This window comes from Meles meles, chromosome 4, assembly GCF_922984935.1.
Source record: "Meles meles chromosome 4, mMelMel3.1 paternal haplotype, whole genome shotgun sequence".
Lineage (NCBI taxonomy): Eukaryota > Metazoa > Chordata > Mammalia > Carnivora > Mustelidae > Meles > Meles meles.
This window is the reverse complement of record NC_060069.1, coordinates 159,658,966-159,680,240: the sequence shown is the minus strand read 5'-3', so window position 1 is coordinate 159,680,240 and position 21,275 is coordinate 159,658,966. Positions and strand designations below refer to the sequence as shown.

Sequence of the window (21,275 nt, the reverse complement as noted above, 5' to 3'; positions counted from 1 at the left end):
CTGTGACCTTCTGAGTTACTCAGAGAAGAGTGATTTTGTAGATTAACAGCCTCTCTTTCTCGTTGTTAGAATGGAAGTGGCATTCTTTCCTGTCTTCCTCCATCCTTAGCCGTCGGGGAACTCTATTATTTTAAGTTCGTGTTTTCATATGTTCTCTGTAGCAGTTCTGTTTGCCAGAAACCACCTGTTGTAGGGCTTCTGCTTGTCCTTCTTATTCAGTCTGAAGTGACCCCTTGATACAGTACAAATTTCCCTCGTCCCTTTGGTGGGGCTGAGACACTTGGTGTAGAAATGAAGGAAGGGAAGGCACAACCACAATCCCTGTCACTGTGGGCTGAGGGATGCCAATAGGTAACTGATCAGTTTGGCGTAGAGACAAGAGGAGGAAGTGTCTTCCTTCTCCATCCCTGGATATAAAGGCTGAAGTTTCCTGCACAAGGAGTATGGTGATGGTGCATGTGCTTGGCTCCCACACAAGATCTGGGGCCACAGAGACCAGCAGGCCCTCTCTAGAGCATGTGCGTGGCTCATGCTGTGGGCTTTCTCCAGGAACATGCAATTGGTCCTCACCCCTGCACCCTCTCCCCAAATCCACAGACTCAGGCCACAAAATAGAGAAGCTCTGTCAGCCCTTCAAAGCTTAGGTCATACCCTCCTAGTCCCAACCAATGCCCCTCACACAGGGGGAAACAATGTACCAGGTTAATCCCTTGTTTACCTGAGTATGAATTCCCTGGGGACATAAGACTTCTATTTAGTCTCAGGAGAGACAACCACTGTGCTCTTTGTATGGCAATGTCTTTGAATACTTTATCAGCTACTTAACACTCATCAAATTTGGTGTGTGTGTGTGTGTGTGTGTGTGTGTGTGTGTGTGTAGAAATGACTCGTAAGGTCTCGTTCTCTTTATCCCAGAGTTTGAAATAGTGTCATTTGAAGTAAATGTGTTTCTCTCCAAACAGGGATGTCCACATTGGGGAAAAAAAAATGGTGGATCCCATGACCACCCTCTGGATGTAAATTCCCCTCCCTTCTCATTACTCGTCTGGGTGAACTTGAACTCACTGTCTCCCCGTATTTGCTCTCATTGCATCATTCTCCCTCCTTTCTCTTCTCCTCCAGGTGCTGGGGTTCCCCAGTTCCAACCCATTGCCCTCAACGGCCGAATTCAGGTCCTGAGCAACGGGTCCTTGTTGATCAAGCACGTTGTGGAGGAAGACAGCGGCTACTACCTGTGCAAGGTCAGCAACGATGTGGGCGCGGACGTCAGCAAGTCCATGTACCTCACGGTCAAAAGTAAGGAAGAAGAATGCTTTGTTTTACCTAAATAGGTCTTTCTGTGCCTCAATTTGCCATTGTCTCCATACCACTTGTTTAAGAAACAAAACAAAACATCGGTTCACTCCAGCTGAGGTTTGAGGTTTTGCTCTCCTGGGAACACTACTGAAGATGAGGGCAGAAATCCAGCCAGTTGTAATAGCCTGACCATGTGCCCCCATGTCTGGGGCCACATGTTCCTCCCTCTTTGGTTCCCATGGCCTTGGGTACAGGCTCTGGACAACCCAACAAGTGAGTGAGCCTCTGACTTTAATACTCACATTCCTATTAATGTTGATTTTATTGCAGAAGAGCCTAAGGCATGGTTTCATATGTGCTCTTTCCAGAGGTCTGTTTCCAAGCATTTTGTTATTAGCAGGCTGTCTTGGCCATAGGTTTCCTTTTAAAGATCCTTATGAAATCAAGCAACCAGAAACCTCATTACCAAAGACACATGACTATGAGATGGCCACATGTAACACCATGCTGAGGGTCCATGTTGCTGACCCATTTTATAGGGAGAGCAACATATAATGAAATTATTTTTGTACTTTGGTAACTGAACCATCAAAGAAAGGGCATAAAATGGGCCAACTTTCACTGAGTGCTGCTTTTTAACAAATGGTTGTGCATCTAGTGTATAGCAAGTGACTTATATCTTTGTCCATGTATATAATTTTCTGTTGGATAAATTGTGATCTCATCCTGACAAGGCTTTGATCAGCCTTTCTCTTTTTTTATTTTAATTGTATTATGGATAGAATGGAAAGGACCTCTACCATATCACTTATAAGGGGGATTGAATTTAAAAGTGAAACTCAGTGGTGTGTGTCTGTGTGTGTGTGTGTGAGTGTGTGTAAGACATTTAAGTTGGCTGCACAGACTGGTCTCTGTCCTGTTTCAGTAAGAATTTATTCTAGTTAGTCTATTATTTCCAATATAACAATGAAAATATCAAGCTATTTATTTTATATACTTTTTTAAAATTTCTTTTTAGTGTTCCCGAATTCATTTATTTGTTATATTTTTATATCATCAAAAATTGCAGTTCTGAAATCGGGTTGCTTTAAAATATGTTTTATAGATGTCCAGTATATAAATTTGACTTCTAAATTCATACTCTGGAAGAACTGATTTGCAAGAATCAGAAGCCAAATTGTTAGAACATCTAAGTCCAAAGTTGAAATGGTCATTAAAAAATAATAATTGATGAGATACTAAGGAAAACCAAGAGCTGAGGACCAATGTGAACCTATACTGATCCATCTTTCACCAATAAAAGAAATATAATTTGTAATGTGGTTATATTTAGTCAAATATATTTGATTTGTAAATTTGGTTATATTTTGTAACTTTGATATATTTTAAAATCATAAAAATCTTCCCCTTCCTTAAGTATGTATTTGTGCTCTAATAGATACAAGGATACAAGATATGAAGGATATAAATACATCATCCATGGGCTTTACCCTCATCAATGAAAGAGCTTAAGTTTTGGAAGAGGAGATAACAAGGAAAAATGTACAGCTTACTAGTATTAATGCAAGATGGAGAATAATATAATATGTGTTACAGATGGGCCTTTCAGAGAAGGATAGAACTGTCATTTGAGGGGATTAAGGAGAGCTTCGTGGGGAAAAATATTTTTACAAGTGAGTAGAATTTTAAAAATGCAGAATCCGATTTTCCCCATATTTCCTCCGTCCACACGCGTGGTGCTGGTAGTGGAGCTTGGCAGGGGAGGGGCACAAAGATGTCTCTCTGCCCTTAGTGAACATTCTTTCTGGTAGGATGGTCAGGAACGGGTGTGCACAATTCCTGTCTAGTAGAATGCACTAGAAAAAAGTGCAGAACATGAAGGTACACAGACAAGGGTGTGATTTATATTTGTGTGTAAGAGCAGCAACAGCAGAATGAGAACACATAGCATTTAAGTTCAGTCCTAGGGGATGCAGCGGATCCTCAGGTACAGTCCCTGAGGGTAGACACAGGTGCATGAAGGAGAGGGAACTGAGAGGAGATAGAAAAACATTAAAATTGCCAAAAACATTAAAATAGAAAAACTGGCAGCACAGCTGGTGCAACGTCCGACTCTTGGTCTCAGCTCAGGTCTCGGTCTAAGGGTCGTGAGTCCAAGTGCCATGTTGGGCTCCACACTGGGCATGGAGCCTACTTAAAATACATACATTGATACGTACCTAAAAACAAAACTCCCAAGGCTGTCCATTTACCCATCGGAGCCCTGTCTGAATGTTGTACCTCATCCATGGAGGGGGTTAGACAGGGACAAGTTTAAAGTGAGCACCCATCAAAGGGAAACGGTTCTTAGAGTTGGCCAGCTTCAGATTCTCTCAAGCCCTACCATCTATTAGCAGAGAGGTGCACTTATGCGACAGTTAATTTTACCAGTTTTTAATAGCCCTTGGTGATTTTATAAATTAGTTCAGCTTCAAGGCCTGGTATTTTTAACTTTTTATCATCATAATATTTAAATTCTGAAAAGTAAAAAAAAAAAAAATTAAGAAAGAGAGATCGAAGCCCAGAGACAGGAGATAGCCAGTAAGTGGGTCTGTTTCTCAAATGATACCGTGAACACAACAACAACAAACAAGGGGATGAGCCGGCTCGTGTGTGTGTGTTTGAGAAGGCAATTGAGTGGATGAAAACAAACGCATGCCCATTAAAACAAATGCAACACATGTAGCAATGGGAGGACTGTGCTTGGTGTACAGCTGGTTCCCTGAGAAAACAGAAAGGACGCTGGAGCACAGAGCACAGCCAGCTGATTTTACGTCTCTCTGGGTGGGACAGGATTGTACCTGACACTGCAGCAAGGCAGGTTCTAGAACTTTCTTATCGGGCACTACCAGGCTTTCATCAAGTGCGTTCTTTACTGTTCCATGGTTACTGCTATGGGTGAGAGAAGGGGTGTGCTGAAATGTAGACACGCACCCACAAGCACATGTGCCTCTACAGTGTGCATCCACCAGACCCAGACGCCTTCCACATAGAAGCAAGAAGAGGAAGAACATCATCCCATCAACCTTTCTTTTAATCTCTCTTTTTTTTGGGAAAGAGAGAGAGTGAGCCAGCATGGGGCAGGGGGAAAGAGAGAATCAAACAAGCTCCATGCCCAGTGTGGAGCCCACTGCAAGGGCTGGATCCCACAACCCTGAGATCATGACCTGAGCCAAAACCAAGAATCAGATGCTCAACCAACTGAGCCACTGAGGCATGCTTCTTTTAATCTCTGAATATGGCCCTAAAAATGGCATGTACCCAAGTCATGCACACACACACACACACACACACACACACACACAGCATTCCATGCAGACACAGAAAAATAATCCCAAATCAACTAACTACCCTTTCAAACTGTAGCACAGTTCCTGTAGCAGGACAGGAATGACATCGCGACAGAGACACCACTGGCCAACCCCTGCAAAAACCATTGTCTAGGATCACTAAAGAAGGGATGAAATTTCCTCCCCTTTCCCCCAAATGGTTGACTACAATCTTTCAGACTCTAAAGAATTTCCCAGTATCGTTGGAATTTATCACATAAAACTGGTAAAAAGTCTACTTTGAGGTGGCAATTACTATTTTAACTCCCTTCAAGCAGTAGCCTCTAAATGAAAACCTTGTTGGGGAAAAACAGGGAATCCTACGTTCGGGGCCAAAATTACTAAAGTCCTCAAAGACTGTGTGTGGTGGACATGGAGGGGTGAAACATAGTGTAATCAGGGTGCTTGGGTGGCTCAGTGGGTTGGGCCACTGCCTTCAGCTCAGGTCATGATCTCAAGGTCCTGGGATCAAGTCCCACATCCGGCTCTCTGCTCGGCAGAGAGCCTGCTTCCTTCTCTCTCTCTCTGTTTCTTTCTGCCTGCCTCTCTGCCTACTTTGATCTCTCTCTGTCAAATAAATAAATAAAATCTTTAAAAAAAAAAAAAAGAAAGAAACATGGTGTAATCAATAGGGACCCCAGACACCTCTGGGTTTGCACCCCTAAAGCAGTCTGGTTCTTCTTCTGGTTCTCCATTTCTCATGAGTGATCTTGGACAATTTGCTTTACTTCTCTGAGCCTGTAAAATAGAAAGAATCACACCTTCCACAGGGGGTTATTATGAAAATTAAATGGAATCACATCTGTGAAGATACATCAAAACACAGAAAGTACTCTGCCTGCGTATGCCGGCATACACAAATAGTAGGTGATCCTGTTGTTCAGAGAGAAAGAGAAAACGTAGAGGCCAATGGTGCTGTGCACTGGCACGTTTCCAGAAGTCACTCTGAAGAAGAACATTAAAAGGCTGTAGTGTAGGAAGAAGGAAGAGGAAAGATGACCTTCAAGAGCCAAGGGCAGGTATTTTCACTGTCTGTTGATGAACAGACCCCCAGGAGTGGTGTCTCTGGAAACTCTGACGGCCACTGTCTTTTCCTTAACTGCAGTTGTTGACGAATCATCAAAAAGTTGATTTCAAAAAGTTTGATTTTTTGAAGTTTGTGCACAGTGCACAGTGGACTTCAAAAAGTTTGGGGATTTCAAACTGAAAAAAGTTTTGAAAGAAAGGAAATTTCACTATTTAATAAAAATGTGAAGTACTGTCTCATTTCTATAAGTCATATAAAAACGTAAGCTGCAGTATTTCTGAATTTAAAAGGCAAGAACTTTCTGCCGGGTTAAGCGATGTCAGGAAGTGAAGGGAGGTTCTCAGATGAGAAGTCTGGATTCCCAGGATGGCTGGTGCTGGGTTTTACACACATTTTAAAGGCCAGAACTCTCTCTCTCTGGGCATTCTGTTGAGGGCTCAGAAGGCACGTGGGGAACCGTGCAGGCTGAGCCTCCTGCAGTAGTTTGGACAGTGAACCTTCCCCCACCCCAGCACACACACATTTTTGAAATCAGATGTGAGGAGGAGTCTGTGGGCAGAGATGAGGCAATCACGTGGGCGATGACCAGTCGGAGATGGCAATCAGTGGGATAGAAAGATAAGCAGAGCAAATCCTTTCAACTTTGCTGGTCTTACTGTTTCTGATTCTTCACTATCATCTCAATTATAATTTAGCTTTTACCAAAACTCATCCCCAGAATAGGGACTCAAAGCATCAGACATTATTAAGGACTTTGCCAGAAAAGACAGGGGGACCAGATCCTCTCTCTATTTGGCCTCTGGTGACAATGCCGCAGACCTCAACCCAGGCCCACTGGGGACGGCAGAGCCTCTTCCCTCCACACCCAGACCATGTGAGATCTGGGGCACCTTGTCTTCGTGGTAAGAAAAGAGCTGCCCCAAACACTGGGTCCCTCATGTTTCTCCCAGGTACCAAAATTGCACCCTCCTCTACAGCTTTCTGCCTCCAGGCCAGCACGCTCCCAGGACTGCTGACTTCTCTACGGATCTGAGGCCTCAGGGCACAGTCGGCTCCTCTTCTGCCTCTGCATGCAGCGTAAAAAGAGCATCCCTTACCAAACAGGAACAGGAGCTTCCCCGGAGAGCTGGTTACTCTCAGAATCCAGTGAATACCCCTGCCTCCCAGAGCTGACCCTCAGTCTCCAGTGGGGCCTTGGTCCCCAGGCCTCCCTCTGCCAGCCTCATCCTGGGCAGGTCCCTGGGGGTGGAGCCCATCTCTCTTTGCTGCCAGAATTCAGGCAGCTGGGCCTTGCTCTGTGTGTACACCCACCAGCTTACGTCAGCTCTGGTCAGTCTTCGGAAGCTTGGCCATTCCTGGACAAACCTTGGTAATGTGGTGGGACCTCAGGCCACTCACTTCTGCCATTGCCAGGGAGATATTGGAGATAGCATTCATTAATCGACTCCTACCTCTGAGAATCCCTTTCTACCCCCTGAATATTCCATTCAATCTCCATGACTTCCTGTCTTTACACTCTGTCCCCAAGACCCACAGATCTTTGCCTTATACCTAGATATCTATATAAAAATCTCCTCTAGTCCTGGTGATTTCTCTGTGAGATGCCTAGAAGGAAGGAGCATGGTCCCAAGTTGTCCCTCCATGAAACTGTGATGGCCGATTAATCAGTGCCACAGAATGCTCTCTGATCTCACAGTCACTCTGACAGGACACCCTTTCCTTTAAGAACAAGATGAAAGCTTGTTTTGTCTGCTTTGTCCTTACAGAAGAAGGGGAAGGAGAGATTGAATATGGATCATTACTAAACTACATTTTTTTTTTTAATTTCTTAAATTGCCAAGATAGTGGAGTGGGTCTTAGTCCATGCCGTTCTCCCCAATATTTTAATTCAGGAGCTTCTAAATCAAGGTTTGACTCATGGTCTCCTGTAGGGTGTGGCTAATCCCAAGAGGGTTCTGGGACCCATTGATATCATGTGCAAAAATATATGCTTTTTTTCTGAGAGGAAACACTGTGACCTTCCTGATATCTTCAGAAGGATCCATGATGCAAAGCGTCAAGAACTACTGTTCTGGAAAGTCTCACCCTGGATGGCCTTGTGAGTTTTCTTAGCAGTCCCTCTCAGAGCACTGCACTGGGAGCAACCAGGCCCTCGACAAGAGTTATAGGGGCCTAAGGAGGAGTCAGCAAGCACGAGTCAGGAAAAAGACTGGGTCCCATTGAAAAGTAGGTTTTGATATTGCACTGCCTTTGCTTCATGACTGCACCTACTGTGGCCTTATGCCCAAGCGTTGTAAATGAATCAGAGTGAGTTAACTCTGGTTGTCAGTTAGGCTCCAGACCACACTGCCTGGGCTCCACCCCTTCCCAGCTGCCTTACCTGGGACAAGTGACTCACCCTCTCACTGAGCCTCCCTCGACCAAAGACAGCAAACATACCTCTCTTGTAGGGTCCTTGTAAGGCTGGCATGAGCCATTAGTGAAACACTCGGCAAAATTCCTCACGTCTGGCTGAGACAGAGCAATGGTGGCCACTTTTGTGGTTGATGTTAGTGCTCTTGTCACAGTTATCACCCTCATTCCTGAATTCCAGTCTACTACTCCCCAACAATAAGACAGATTAGTGCTGTGATAGAATATCAGGTGTCCCTGATTCAAAAACCCCCAGTTGACACATTTTCATGACTTCAGCATCCACTGGCCCCCATTCCAGCTTATCCCACACCTACGCTCGCATTCATATCCCTCGTCTGTTCCCCTCTGAAATCCACATGTCAAACATATCTGCAGTCTCCATGGAGATGTCTAGCATTCCCATAGAGGGGATGGGAAGAAGCATGGGAAAGTAAGAATGGAAACTTGGGGGGTGTGGCCAATGTCAGCTGGTAGAAGACCCTCTATGGGTAGTGACTCCTTCCAAGTAGAGCATCTCGTATTCCACCTAACACTTGCATTTCACTGCTTAAATGAGTCTGAAATTCTACCAGTGGAAGATTCTTTGGGGTCAATTAGGAATTTGTAAATTGGGAAGACGGACCAAGAGGCTGTAATTTGTTGCCAACTCCGGTTTCAATCTCCCTGTATTGTCTCTCAGTGTTAATTGTTGCGTTGTATGCCCCCAAATTCATATACTGAAATCCTGACCCCCAGTGTCTTAGGATGTGACCTTATTGGGAAATAGAGTCTTTGCAGATGAAATTAGTTTAGATGAGATTTTATTGGAATGAAGTGACCGTTAATCTAGTATGACCGATATCCCTGCATAAAAAGGAAATTGGGACACAGACACAGAGCGAACATGGTCACGTGAAGACAAGCAGAGATAGGAGTGATGCTGCCACAAGCGAAGGGAAACTGGAAGGAGTAAGGAAGGACACTGCCCTAGAGTCTTCAGAGGGAGATTTAATGATAGAATAAATTTCTATCATTTTTAAACCACCCAGTTAGCAGTGCTTTGCTACGGCAGGCCTAGAACACTGAGGCACTCAGTGATAACAGAGATCTTCAGGAAGTCTTGTGTTTGAGGGGAGCTCACGCTCACCACCCCTACTGCAGCAGGTGAATCCTAAACTGTCTAAGCCGGTGGGTGTGAATTCTAGTCTGAAGAACCCAGGAGCAGCCTATTCCCTTTGTAGGTAATTGGTTTCAGGATGCGCATAAGACCCCATTTTAGCCAACGAAAGGTAAGAAGAGATCTTCTGAAAAAGATTTCCTTATTCTTAAAAGGGCACTCTGTAAGAGATGCTCATTTCTTTTCATTCTTGACCCTATCTGGAGGAGGCGTCTTGATCCATGGCAGCCATTTTGGTATTATCTTGAGGATAAAACCAATACACAGAGGAAGGTAGAGTCAAGAAAACTGGAAAAGTGGAGTTTTACCACTAACAAAGTACTGTTTCTAGAATCTTCCACTTCCGAATTCATAGTCGAATGAGAAGATCAATTACTTGATTGCCTTTTGTCTAAACAACGTGGGTCAGGGTTTTCTCATTTGCAGCTGGAGACATCCCAGTGAAATAGGTAAGGGAGAGTATCATCAACAATACACGGGAATTAATTCAGCCTGAAATGAACATCTCTGAAGGAATGAGGAGCATTCTTTGGGTTGAGGAACTATTATAAGGATTCATAAAGTGTGATGTTTTAGATTGGGGTAGGACAGGTCTGGGGTAAGAATGGTGTTTGAGGGTCAATGACAATGTGTAGGCCTGGGGAACACCTGGTGTCCCAAAGCCAGGAAGCCAGTGCCTGGTGGAAAGAGAATGGCAACTACAAACAGCACTTTTAAAAATGTTTCTTGGAATGGTTGGCACTCCTCTGAGGAAAAGAAAGTGTACTTTTCTCTTTTACTCATTTGCTTCTTCTTCCTCCTCCTTCTGTTTGGAGACTCCTTTCTACCCGGCATCAGAAAAGTTATTTTTGCCGTGTAGGGGTAATCTCAGCTATTTCAGGGTTTCTCGGTTGATTTAAGATCCTTCCTCCCCCACGGCCTTCTGTGGGTGTTGGCATCCGTGTTCTGAGTCTTCAGTTAGCTGTCACCCCCCATGCGGTTACCCACTGAGATGCTTGCATTCCCATCTGGTCTCTGGTCATGGGGTCACTTCCTAGCTGCTTTCTTTGGTCCTCTGGCTGTCCTTTGTAATATTTGTCCACTTGTCCAGGAAGCAGTACCCACTGAGCTCCCACTAGCATCCAGGACTGTCCTAGATGCTGCGTACTGAGTGAACAAGACAGAACTAGATTACTGTCATGGAGCAAACATTGCCATGGAGAAAATGGCAGGCACGTAGGTATACAACATAATGGGCAGCAGAGAACAGAATGAATGGAGGAAATAAGGTGTGCATATGCTTGGAGAGAGCATTCCAGGCAAATGGAGTAGCAAGTGCAAAGGTTTGAGGTAGAAACTGGTTACCTTTGAGGATCCCCAAGGAGTCCATGTGCTTGGAGTGCAAAGTACACAATGAGACCAAGAGAGCTAGGCAGGGGCTAGCCCCATGGTCAGACTTTGAGCTTCATTTCCATGATGATGAGATATTATGGAAGGATTCTGAGCAGAGGAAAAGTGTTATAACAATGATAGCTTTAATTTGTTATAAACATGAGTATTGTCTGATTCTGACACACTCCAATACCTCAGTTGCATCTGACTTAATGGGAGGCTCACAGGGAGGCAAGAGAAGCAGCCAGCAGAGTGGGTGGTGGGCCTGCGGCAGTCCCAGGAGACTGAGAGAAATGAATCTGCCCTGGGGCTCAGGGATTTGCCTGGATTCTGATTCTCATGGCCTTTGTTTAGAAAGGCTGCCTAAGGGGTGCCTAGGTGGCTCAGTGGGTTAAAGCCTCTGCCTTCGGCTCAGGTCATGATCTCAGGGTCCTGGGATCGAGCCCCGCCTCAGGATCTCTGCTCAGTGGGGAGCCTGCTTCCTCCTCTCTCTCTGCCTGCCTCTCTGCCTGCTTGTGCTCTCTGTCTGTCAAATAAATAAATAAAATCTTAAAAAGAAGAAAGAAAGGCTGCCAAATAGAAACCCAGAAGGATTCCTCCAGCCCCCATGTTGAGCTGAGCCCATGGCTCCATGATGGGACCCTCCTCAATGACTAGCTCTCCTGCTATGCTCCATCTCCACCTCGCACCACCACCCATGTCCCCAATGTGCTAATCTCTGCAGTCTTTCCAGGAATGTGGTTTTATTTTTGGTTTACTGTGCTCTCCTAGCTTCCACTTGGCCTTTCCTAGCATAATAGTCCTAACTCAACAGTTTGAGAACCATGTGGGCATTCTACTGTTACCGAGTGCCACATTCTGGAACTGGGGAGATAACCATGGGATGGATCTGAAAACTCACTAGATCCCCTGTAAACGGGACCTAAGGCAATATGCCTTGTCCTTGGTTGATAGAAGCCCCTGACTAGAGGACCAGTCGGAGAACTATTCTTCGGTTCTCTAGGAATTTGAATTTGTGTCAATTCAGGGTGATCCCTCCTACACTTGATGGGTCCTTTTTCTCTGGCTGCTTTTAAGATTTTCATTCTCTTGGGATTTCAAAGTTTGTCATGTACCTATATGTTGTTTCCTTTGTGTTTATGTTGACGTGGTTTAAGGATTTGCTTTAAACCTGAGATCTTTAAACCTGAGAAGATTTCAGCCATTATTTCTTCACATAATTTTTTGTTGTTTTATTCTCTCTTGGCTGCCATTCTAGGACACATGTGTTAGTCCACTTGGTATTGGCCCAGAACTAGGTCTTCTGATACTTAAATCATTTTTCTTCAGTCTTTTCCTTCTGTCAACAGAATGCTTATTTTTTTAAAAGAGAATTATTGGGCACCTGGGTTGCTCAGTGGGTTAAGCCTCTGCTTTCGGCTCAGGTCATGATCTCGGGGTCCTGGGATCGAGGCCCGCACCAGGCTCTCTGCTTGTCAGGGAGCCTGCTTCCCCTCTGTCTCTGCCTGCCTCTCTGCTACTTGTGACCTCTCTCTCTCTCTCTCTCTCTGTGTCAAATAAATAAATAAAGTCTTTAAAAGAAAGAATTATTTATTTGGGGGTGGAGGAGGGGCAGAGGGAGAGGGAGAGAGAGAATCTTAAGCAGACTTTGTGCTGAGCCTGATGCTGGGTTCCATCTCATGACCCTGCGATCATGACTTGAGCTGAAACCAAGAGCTGGGTGCTTAACTGACTGTACCATCTAGACACCCCCAGACTGCTTATTTTTAAATCTATTTTATCATTACTAACTCTTTCTCCAGCTGTCTCCAGTGTATATGGAGCCCATGAACTAAAGTTCTCATTTTAGTTAGTGTACTCTTCAGTTCTCAGACTTTATTTAGTTCCTTTTTTTAAAATATTTTATTTATTTGACAGAGAGAGATCACAACGAGGCAGAGAGGCAGGCAGAGAGAGAGGAAGAAGCAGGCTCCCCGCGGAGCAGAGAGCCCGATGCGGGGCTCGATCCCATGACCCTGAGATCATGACCCGAGCCGAAGGCAGAGGCTTTAACCCACTGAGCCACCCAGGTGCCCCTATTTAGTTCCTTTTTAAATATATATTCTCTTTGCTGAATTTCTAATTTATCTAATTTCAAAACCCAGACTCTTCAGAACTATTATGCAGGGCCATGAGAAGCTATTAGGTATCCTGGGATTTCTTTTTTAATTTATACTTTTATTGAGATATAATTCACATATCATGAAATTCATGCTTTAAAATGTGCATTTGGTATGTGAATCAAGCCTCCATAAAGGCATATTTTTTCAAAAATCCTGCATAACACGTGTTCAGAGTCAGGGTTTTGAAACTAGACAATCCGGTTTCAAATCCCAGTTCTACTACTTCTTAGCTACACAAGCTTGGGCAAGTTCCCCAAGAATTCCAAGGCCCAGGTTCCCTGTCTGTAACATGGAGATCATTGCGTGCACTATCCAGAGCTGTGGGTGTTTGTTGATAGAGTATTTTCACAGTAGAGTGTCTACAAAATGAGTGAGGATGGACTCCTGATTACTGGAAGCTATTATGCTGATATCCTAAATACTTGTGGATACTTGTGCATAGAGTTTTGCATTTTTTTAAAATAAAGATTTCTTTACTTATTTTAGAGAAGGAGAGAGCATGAAATGGGAAAGGGGCAGAGAGAAAGAGAGAGAGTCTCAAGCAGACTCCACACTGAGCTGAAAACCTGACACAGGGCTTGATCTCAGGACCCTAAGATCATGACCTGAGCTGAAACCAAGGGTCAGACGCTTAACTGACTGCCACCCAGGCGCCCTCAGCTTTGCCTTTTTTTTTTTAAATGTCCACACCCATGTCCCTTGGTTAAATAATCATATCTTAATAACATGTGAAATGTGTGATAGTACCTGCCCTTCCTCTCTCTGACCCCTCCACTTCCAGCCCTTTCCCTTCGCCGTTACTTGAAATCGTCTCTGTTCTGCTCTCGTGTTTATCTTTCCATGGGGTGAGGAACCCACATGTGTAAAATATTGAGGCCTCACAAGCAGAAACTTGGGACTGCCCTCCTTTCTCTCTAGGTATAGGTTCCTTACTGGAGACGCACATTTTTTTTTTCCATTTGGGACCCAGACATATTTTATTATTTTTCCCAAACAGAATTTTGAAGTCTATATGCTATTTTGTATCTATATTTTGGCTTCCCTTGTTACCTGTATAGTAAAAGCCATAGCTTAGGTCTTTCATTCATTTAACAAACACTTGCTGAGTTCCTGCCATCTGCCAGGGAGTCACTCAAGCGTCCAAGCTGGATCCCCAAACCCCTTCCCTCCCACCTCCTTTCTGTCGATGCCCTGCAGCCAGAGCTAATCAGCCACACTGGTGGTGGAACATGTTGGGTGTATTATTGACATAAGGGAGAATGCTCACCATGGGGTGCCAGTGGGGTGTCTCCATAAGAAGGTACTGGAAAGGATATGTTATGTGGCTGGGTCTGTGTTAGGTGATTTGGGTGAAGGATCAGGGAAGCAGAGCTTGGAACTTGATTGGATGTTATCCAGTATGGGGGCAGTTCCTGGATCCGGCATTCTAATGAAGGGGTGGGCCCAGGCCAAAGCTTAGCAAAGATGCGGCTGCCACTCACAGTAGTCAGAATAGTGGATATTTAGTCATACTGTGGTTTATTTGGGCAACGTTCACGCTCTTGCCTGTGTTCAGACATGATGGGGTGGGTGTGTTTTATCTTGATCCGTCTCAGCGGCAGAGAGGTCTGGTCTGGTGCCGGCATTGTGGGAAATTGTTTACTTTCAGCAAGAGAACACTGAAGCCCACCTGGGAGCGCCCAGACAATCCCTGGACATCCGGGGCTAATTTTTCTTCCTCGTTTCTCTGAATCATTGCTACCACCTCAATGGTTTTAATCCAATTCATCTCAAAAAGGAGGCAGAAGATATTGGATAATTTTGTTTAGTCACACCTAAAGAAAGTCAGCTCCAGAATGTCCCCAAGGGTATAGGCCAGTTTTTTGTTGTTATTGTTGTTATTTGTTTTGTTTTGTTTTGTTTGTTGTTTTTGCAAGCTCAGCTGCAGCAAGCTCAGGAATCATCTGACCTTCCATGGACCTTGTGAACAGGTGCATGGAAATAAACTTGTAAATGGTGAGGCTTGGAGATTTCCCTCGGATAATTTATTCTATGTAGAATATGATGTCTGGGCTGTGATGCTCACTTTTCTCTTGGGGACTCCAGCTCTGACCCTCTGCAGGGACAGTCTGAACTACTCATGTTAGGACACATCCAAAGGCAACGACCCCAGAGAAGAGCTTGCTGATGAACATTTGTGATGCAGTGGTAGGTCATGGCGGAATGCCCATGGCCACCAGGGCAGTGACCAGCCATCTGCTCTTTGCAGTTCCACTACAGCCGAAACAAAGAGCCAGGTTGGCCGTTGGCCTTCACATATACAATTTCCCCACCTATTTAAATATATTTAAATCCCCACATGCTTCAACAATTGATTCTAGCACCTCAAGCTAGGTAGTCCCATATTGTACCTGCCCACTTATCTGCTGACTTTAAGGCCCATTATGGAGGAGAATAGCCCATATACACATAGGCCAAAAAGCACCTCCTCTGATAAGGAGGTCACCTGATTTTTAGCTCATTCTGGGCCCCAGGGAAAAACTGTAATTGTCAGTGTTGTATATTATACACCAAAGGACCGTACACGATTTTATACACACGGCGGACACATTGGTCGACAACAGCTGTCTCCATACTCTTGTTCTCTCTAAAGAGAATGATAAGCTATATGGAATGCATCTGATTCTAATTTTAGTCTTTTCTCTTAGGAAATGGAGAGAACCCTTAACTTAGGGGCCAGAGGCATGACTTCCTGTTGGCGTGACCTGATTCTCATCACTGGTCCGGTCGGATCTGGTCTTTACTGGGAAGTCCTGCTCTTGTTTTCTGCTTATTACTTAGCTTCTGTATTTGCTCAGAATGGACTCTTGGCTGAATAGGGAAGAAGTTGTATACATTCCAGGAAGAAAGCATAGCCAGTGCAAAGGCCCTGAGGCAGAAAAAAACATGGTGTGTTGCTTCAGCGATGCTGCTGGGAGAAAGAGCAGAGTTCAAGGAAGAGGGGACAAATCCTTCCAGAGTGACAAGGATGTGGCATTGCAGTACAGGTTAATGGCACATCCTCTTCTGTCTTTTCTCGTAGTGGGTGTATCTGTATCTTTCAGCTTCTCCTTTAAAAAAAATGAAAGTACACAACATATTTTGGTTGATTTTTTTTAGTTGATAACCTATCCTAGTTGTCTTTCTAGATAAATACATATAGTTCCTGTTTGTTCTTTCTAATGGCGCATCAGGTTTCACTGTGTGGATTGACTTATCTCTTTCTAGACATTCAGCATGGAAACAATTTCCTGGGTTCACGTCCTTTGAGAATAGCCTATTCTGGGCCCTGGGTCACAGGTTCTTACCACCACTTACAGTGTGAAACATGTAGGACAGAGAAGCAGGGGAGCTGAGGCCAGACACAGAAGACCCTGAGGGGGAAGTTTCAGAATCTATGTTTTTAGATTTTTGTCCCTTCTGCACATTTTGCTTACTGTCGAGTTTTAGTAGAGAACAATATTTTCCCCCAGAGATGCAACACAAATGCCCCATCTTCTGTGGCTCATTACAGATTTGATACTGAATGAGACCTTTCTAGGAAATGGAAACAGGTCAAGTCAAAAGGTCCCTTGGGTTCTGAGTCTGTAGCCATTTGTTCTGGACGGTAGAGAGAAGAGAAAGGCACTTTTAGGTAAAAAGTGATCAGCACCAAGGGGTGGTGCATCCCCCTGTGAAGAGAATGAGGAGAAGGGGGCATACTCTGTCCTTGAATTGCATTAGTGAGTACACGGTACCCTGCTTGTTGTCACTGTTGTCACACCGTGCTGTCAGTTATGACTTGCCTTGGCCATCTTGGGGACGTGCATGACCATTAAGAAAATGAATGCTTCCTGAGTTGTCTTTGCATCCTCTTGGAGGGGCGGGATTAGTGTTTTTGCTCTCATACAGGATGGTTGCATCATGTGAGATGAAAGGATGACCTTGCTATCACCTTTATTTGCAGATGAAGCCTGGTTTAAGGAAATGTGTGGGTGACATTGACAAGGGGTAGACTTTGATGATTAATGCTACATGTCTGTCTGGCTGGGCCATGGTGCCCCATTGTGCAGTCAAACATGAGTAGAGATGTGGCTGTGAAGATATTTCTTAAATGTGCTTGTCATTGAAATTCATAGTCTTTGAGTAAAGCAGATTTCCTTCTATAGTGTGAATAAGCTCACCCAATCCACTGAAAACCTTTAGGGGAAAATAAAGAGTTTTCTGCAGGAAGAAGGAATTCTACCTCTAGGCTGCCTTTAGACTTGAGCTACAACATTGACTCTCCCCTGGGCCTCCAGCCTGCCCTGCAGATTCTAGTCCCCATGACTGCATGAGCCCATTCCTCACCTATCTATCTATCCATGTATCTATCCCATTGGTTCTGTTTCTCTGGAGGACCCTGACTGATACTGATTTTGGAGCAGGTGGTCTGGCTCCTCAGGAAGGATCATATTTCCACACACATGCCTTTCAGCACTCATAACCTAAACATCTCCCTCCACAAAAGCATGTATTTTAACGCTCCATGGGAATTCCACATTGTTTACTAAGAGTTGGAACTGAGAATATTCTCTCCATAAATACTCGGAGTCTGCTGCCTTTTAATTTGGGAATATCCAGGTTTAAAAGCTCAAGTCAGAAATATCTATTGAATGCCTACTGTCTTTGTTCTCTTTGGCCGCTATGACAAATTACCAAAAACTTAACTCAAAAGAAAAAAAATACCCATTGAGTATCTCAGGGTTTGCAGGTTTAGAAATCTGGTGGGCTCAGCTGTTGTCTCTGCATTGTATCTCCCAGAGTCAAAATGAAGATGTCAGGGTGCACTGCTTCCTGGAGGCTCTGGGGCAAATGCTGTTTACCTGCTCATTCAGACTCTTGGCAGATTTCCACTCTATGTGCCTGTGGGACTGATGCCCTTGTTTCCGTGACCTGGGGTCACCCTTGGCCCCTAGAAGCCTCTTCTTGTTCCGTGCATAGAATCACTTGCATCTCAGAACTATCAAGTGCGGGTTGAGTGCTTCTCATACTTCAAAGCCCTCTGACTCTCCATCTCATTCTTCCTGCCTCCTCTGAAAGTACATCTAATTAACTCCCTCCTCTTCCACTTTCAAGGACCAGGGTCCCAGGACCCATGTGATTATATTGGAACCACCCAGATAATTCCGAGTTTTCTCTCTAAGGTCAGCTGATTAGCAACCTTAATTACACCTGCAAAGTATCTTTGGCCTTGAAATGTAACATACATTCTCCAGAGTTTAGGGTGTGGACATCTTTGGGGCACCCTTATTGGGCCTGTTGTCTTTGCTGTGATCTGGACTATGAATGTCCTCACAGCCCTGACAGACCCGCTGGAGGAAAGAGCCATATGCTCGTGACAGATGTGTCATAACACCATTGTAGACCAAAACAGCGAGGTGCAGAGCAGCAGCTTGCTTCTGAAACCACACAGTATGAACGGAGCAGCAGCGGCGTTCTTGCCACCTGGCCTGTAATATCCAGCACAGCACATTGTACACAGTAGGTGCTCAGTGATTGAATGAATGGGTGGATAGAAGGGAATATGGGCCAAAACCCGAAATCTACTGAAATAATCTGCTTAACGTGATTTAACATCTTTTGTTGACATGTGCATTCCTTGAAAATGCGCTCTAAACTCCATTCTGCTCAGGGCCCTACAGATGTGATGGTGAATAAACCAGGGGGCCCTCACCCTCGTGCGGGTGACAGGCTGGCACTGATAATACAATCAGAGGCAGACAGGTGTAGTTAAAAGCAAGGGTAGTGGTGCGAGGGAGGCACTAACTGGGCCGGTGGTACTCTGCACTTGGCACGTGCTTCATAAGCGAGGAGACTTTGAGGAAACTGGTTTTTCAATGGAAAATAAAAAAGCAAAGAGTGTGTCATAGGGTGGCTTCCAGGGCAACAGACTCTGACGTGAGAATTTGGGGGCAGAAAGCTGGTGGGAGAGTCTTGGGATCAACACCAATTAGCATCCATGGTGGGGGGGGGGAGGGTAGGAAAGAGCAGGGACAGAGGGAGAAGTTGGGGTATGGCTGCACACAGGGCCCCAGCTAGTGCTGCACAGAACTCTGAAGCTGAGAGCGTCATCTGGAGTTGTCTGGAGCTGGAGCTGGACTTCTGGGACTTATGCCAGTCGCCTTGATTCTTGTGTTAAGCTGCAGTGTGCCTCAAATCCCTGGGAGGCAGGTCTGATGTTGCCTTAGGTAGTTAGAAAACCTTGTGATTATAATAATTAAAAGCATTTAATATTGCCGGCTGTACATATTCTAGTCATGAGCACACTGAAAAGTCTGGTCTTAAGGGGGGCACGTGGGAGAAGTAGAGTGAACCAGTTTTCACTTTTCTCCCATCACAGTCTTCAGCTGTTCTGTTGAAGCTCCTCTGACACCTTCTTGGACAGGTCCCAGTGCTTTCTACTAACTCCTTCATGCGGTAATGGTCAGTCAGGCTTAAACCATTACATTCTACCCTGCCCCTGGATGGAGGGTTGGGTCTTTTGTTTGGTGGACTATAAGAGGGGAGAGTGAGGGACAAAGGAGGCTTTGTAATCTTAGCTATGGTGATTTCTCTAATATCTGATGACCATCAAAGCCTGTAGCCTACATTCCAATCCCTTTCTCTGACACCAACTGGGTGTCCTGTAATTCAGGTCAATTCAAATGCTAATTACCTAGTTGGTGTCTCATCCCAGTCCTGAGGGACTGTCCTAACTTCAGAATCCAGCACAAAGTGGGATCCCCAGGCCACCTATTTCTGTGTGGCCAGCTATGAATTAGGAGTTTCCCATGATCAACCCACTCAGTTTCAGGAGTTCTCTGGAATAACTCACAGAACTCATGAAAGCACTATGCTTGCTAAATGTTAGCTAATATTTTGCTAAAAAGGATGAGAATGAACTGCTGGGTGAATGGGTACACAGGCAAGATCAGAGGTAGCCCTGACTACAGGAATTTCTGTCCCTGTAAAGTTGAGGTGTATTGCCACTCCAGGACACAGATATTTTCAATACCCGGAAGTTCTCCAAGCCATGCTGTTCAGGGTCATTATAGAAATTTCATTGCTGAGGCGTGATTGATTAGATCATGGTGGATCTCAAACTCTAGTCCCATTCCTTCCACAGAGACCAGGGGGGTGGAACTGGAAGTTCTAACCCTCTAATCACATGCTCTGTCCTCGTGGCATGGCCAGCCCCTACTTCAGGCTACCTGAGAGCCATCAGTCATTAGCATAAACTCGGATATGGCAGAAAGGGGCAGAAAGTAGCAACGGGAGAGTATGAATTTCATTCTCCAATTGGTTTGTCACTCCCAAACTCTAGAAGTTTCTCTAGTAGCCTCCTTTGCTTGGATTTGGGTGGGCGGCAAATGACACAAGCCTTAGCACTCTCTCCTTCCTTCTTGATGTTCCCCAACTTTGTTTTCTGCACTAGGAAGGAAAGGAGCCTGGCATAATGGTTGTAAGTATCAAAATAGTTGGAAACTTGTCCTGGTATTCTTTTGAAAATTGAAGGACAGGACACCTTGATCCTCAACCTTGAGTCATAGAAATGAAATCTGAGATAAGAGCATAAGTTCTTCTCAGCACTCACTGGTATGTTCTTGGACACTTACTGGCCCTTTTAAGTAAAAATACTTTTTCTGATTATATTAATTGTGCTTGTTCTCAGATCTTTTTAAAATGGAGTGATAAGTGAAAGAAAAGTCTTCCCTGATCCCAGCATTCAAATAGGGTATTTTAAAGAAGACCCCATAGCAGTATTTCTCTTTGTCCTGCTCCATCTCTGAAAAAATGTTAAAGAAACATAGACCAGTGGAATAGAGTGGAGAGCCCAGATATGGACCCTCAACTCCATGGTGAAATAATCTTCGACAAAACAGGAAAAAATATTCATGGAAAAAAAGACAGTCTCTTCAATAAATGGTGCTGGGAAAACTAGACAGCTATATGTAGAAGAATGAAACTTGACCATTCTCTTACACCGTACACAAAGATAAACTCGAAATGGATAAAAGACCTCAACGTGAGACAGGAATCTATCAGAATCCTAGAGGAGAACATAGGCAGTAACCTCTTCGATATCAGCCACAGCAACTTCTTTCAAGATATGTCTCCAAAGGCCAAGGAAACAAAAGCAAAAATGAACTTTTGGGACTTCATCAAGATCAAAAGTTTCTGCACAGCAAAGGAAACAGTCAACAAAACAAAGAGGCAACCCACGGAATGGGAGAAGATATTTGCAAATGACAGTACAGACAAAAGGTTGATATCCAGGATCTATAAAGAACTTCTCAAACTCAACACACACAAAACAGAGAATCATATCAAAAAATGGGTAGAAGATATGAACAGACACTTCTCCAACGAAGACATACAAATGGCTATCAGACACATGAAAAAATGTTCATCATCACTAGCCATCAGGGAGATTCAAATTAAAACCACATTGAGATACCACC

At 44.5% G+C, this 21,275-nt stretch overlaps 1 protein-coding gene across 1 annotated transcript in view; it reads left to right on the top strand.

Moving 5' to 3' along the window:
• DSCAM (DS cell adhesion molecule) overlaps positions 1 to 21,275 on the top strand; it is an 818,243-nt gene that overhangs the window by 575,480 nt on the left and 221,488 nt on the right. Inside the window, exon 11 of the mRNA XM_046001392.1 lies at positions 1,123 to 1,296. Coding sequence (XP_045857348.1) covers positions 1,123 to 1,296 — 174 coding nt within the window. The remainder of the gene's footprint in view (positions 1 to 1,122; positions 1,297 to 21,275) is intronic.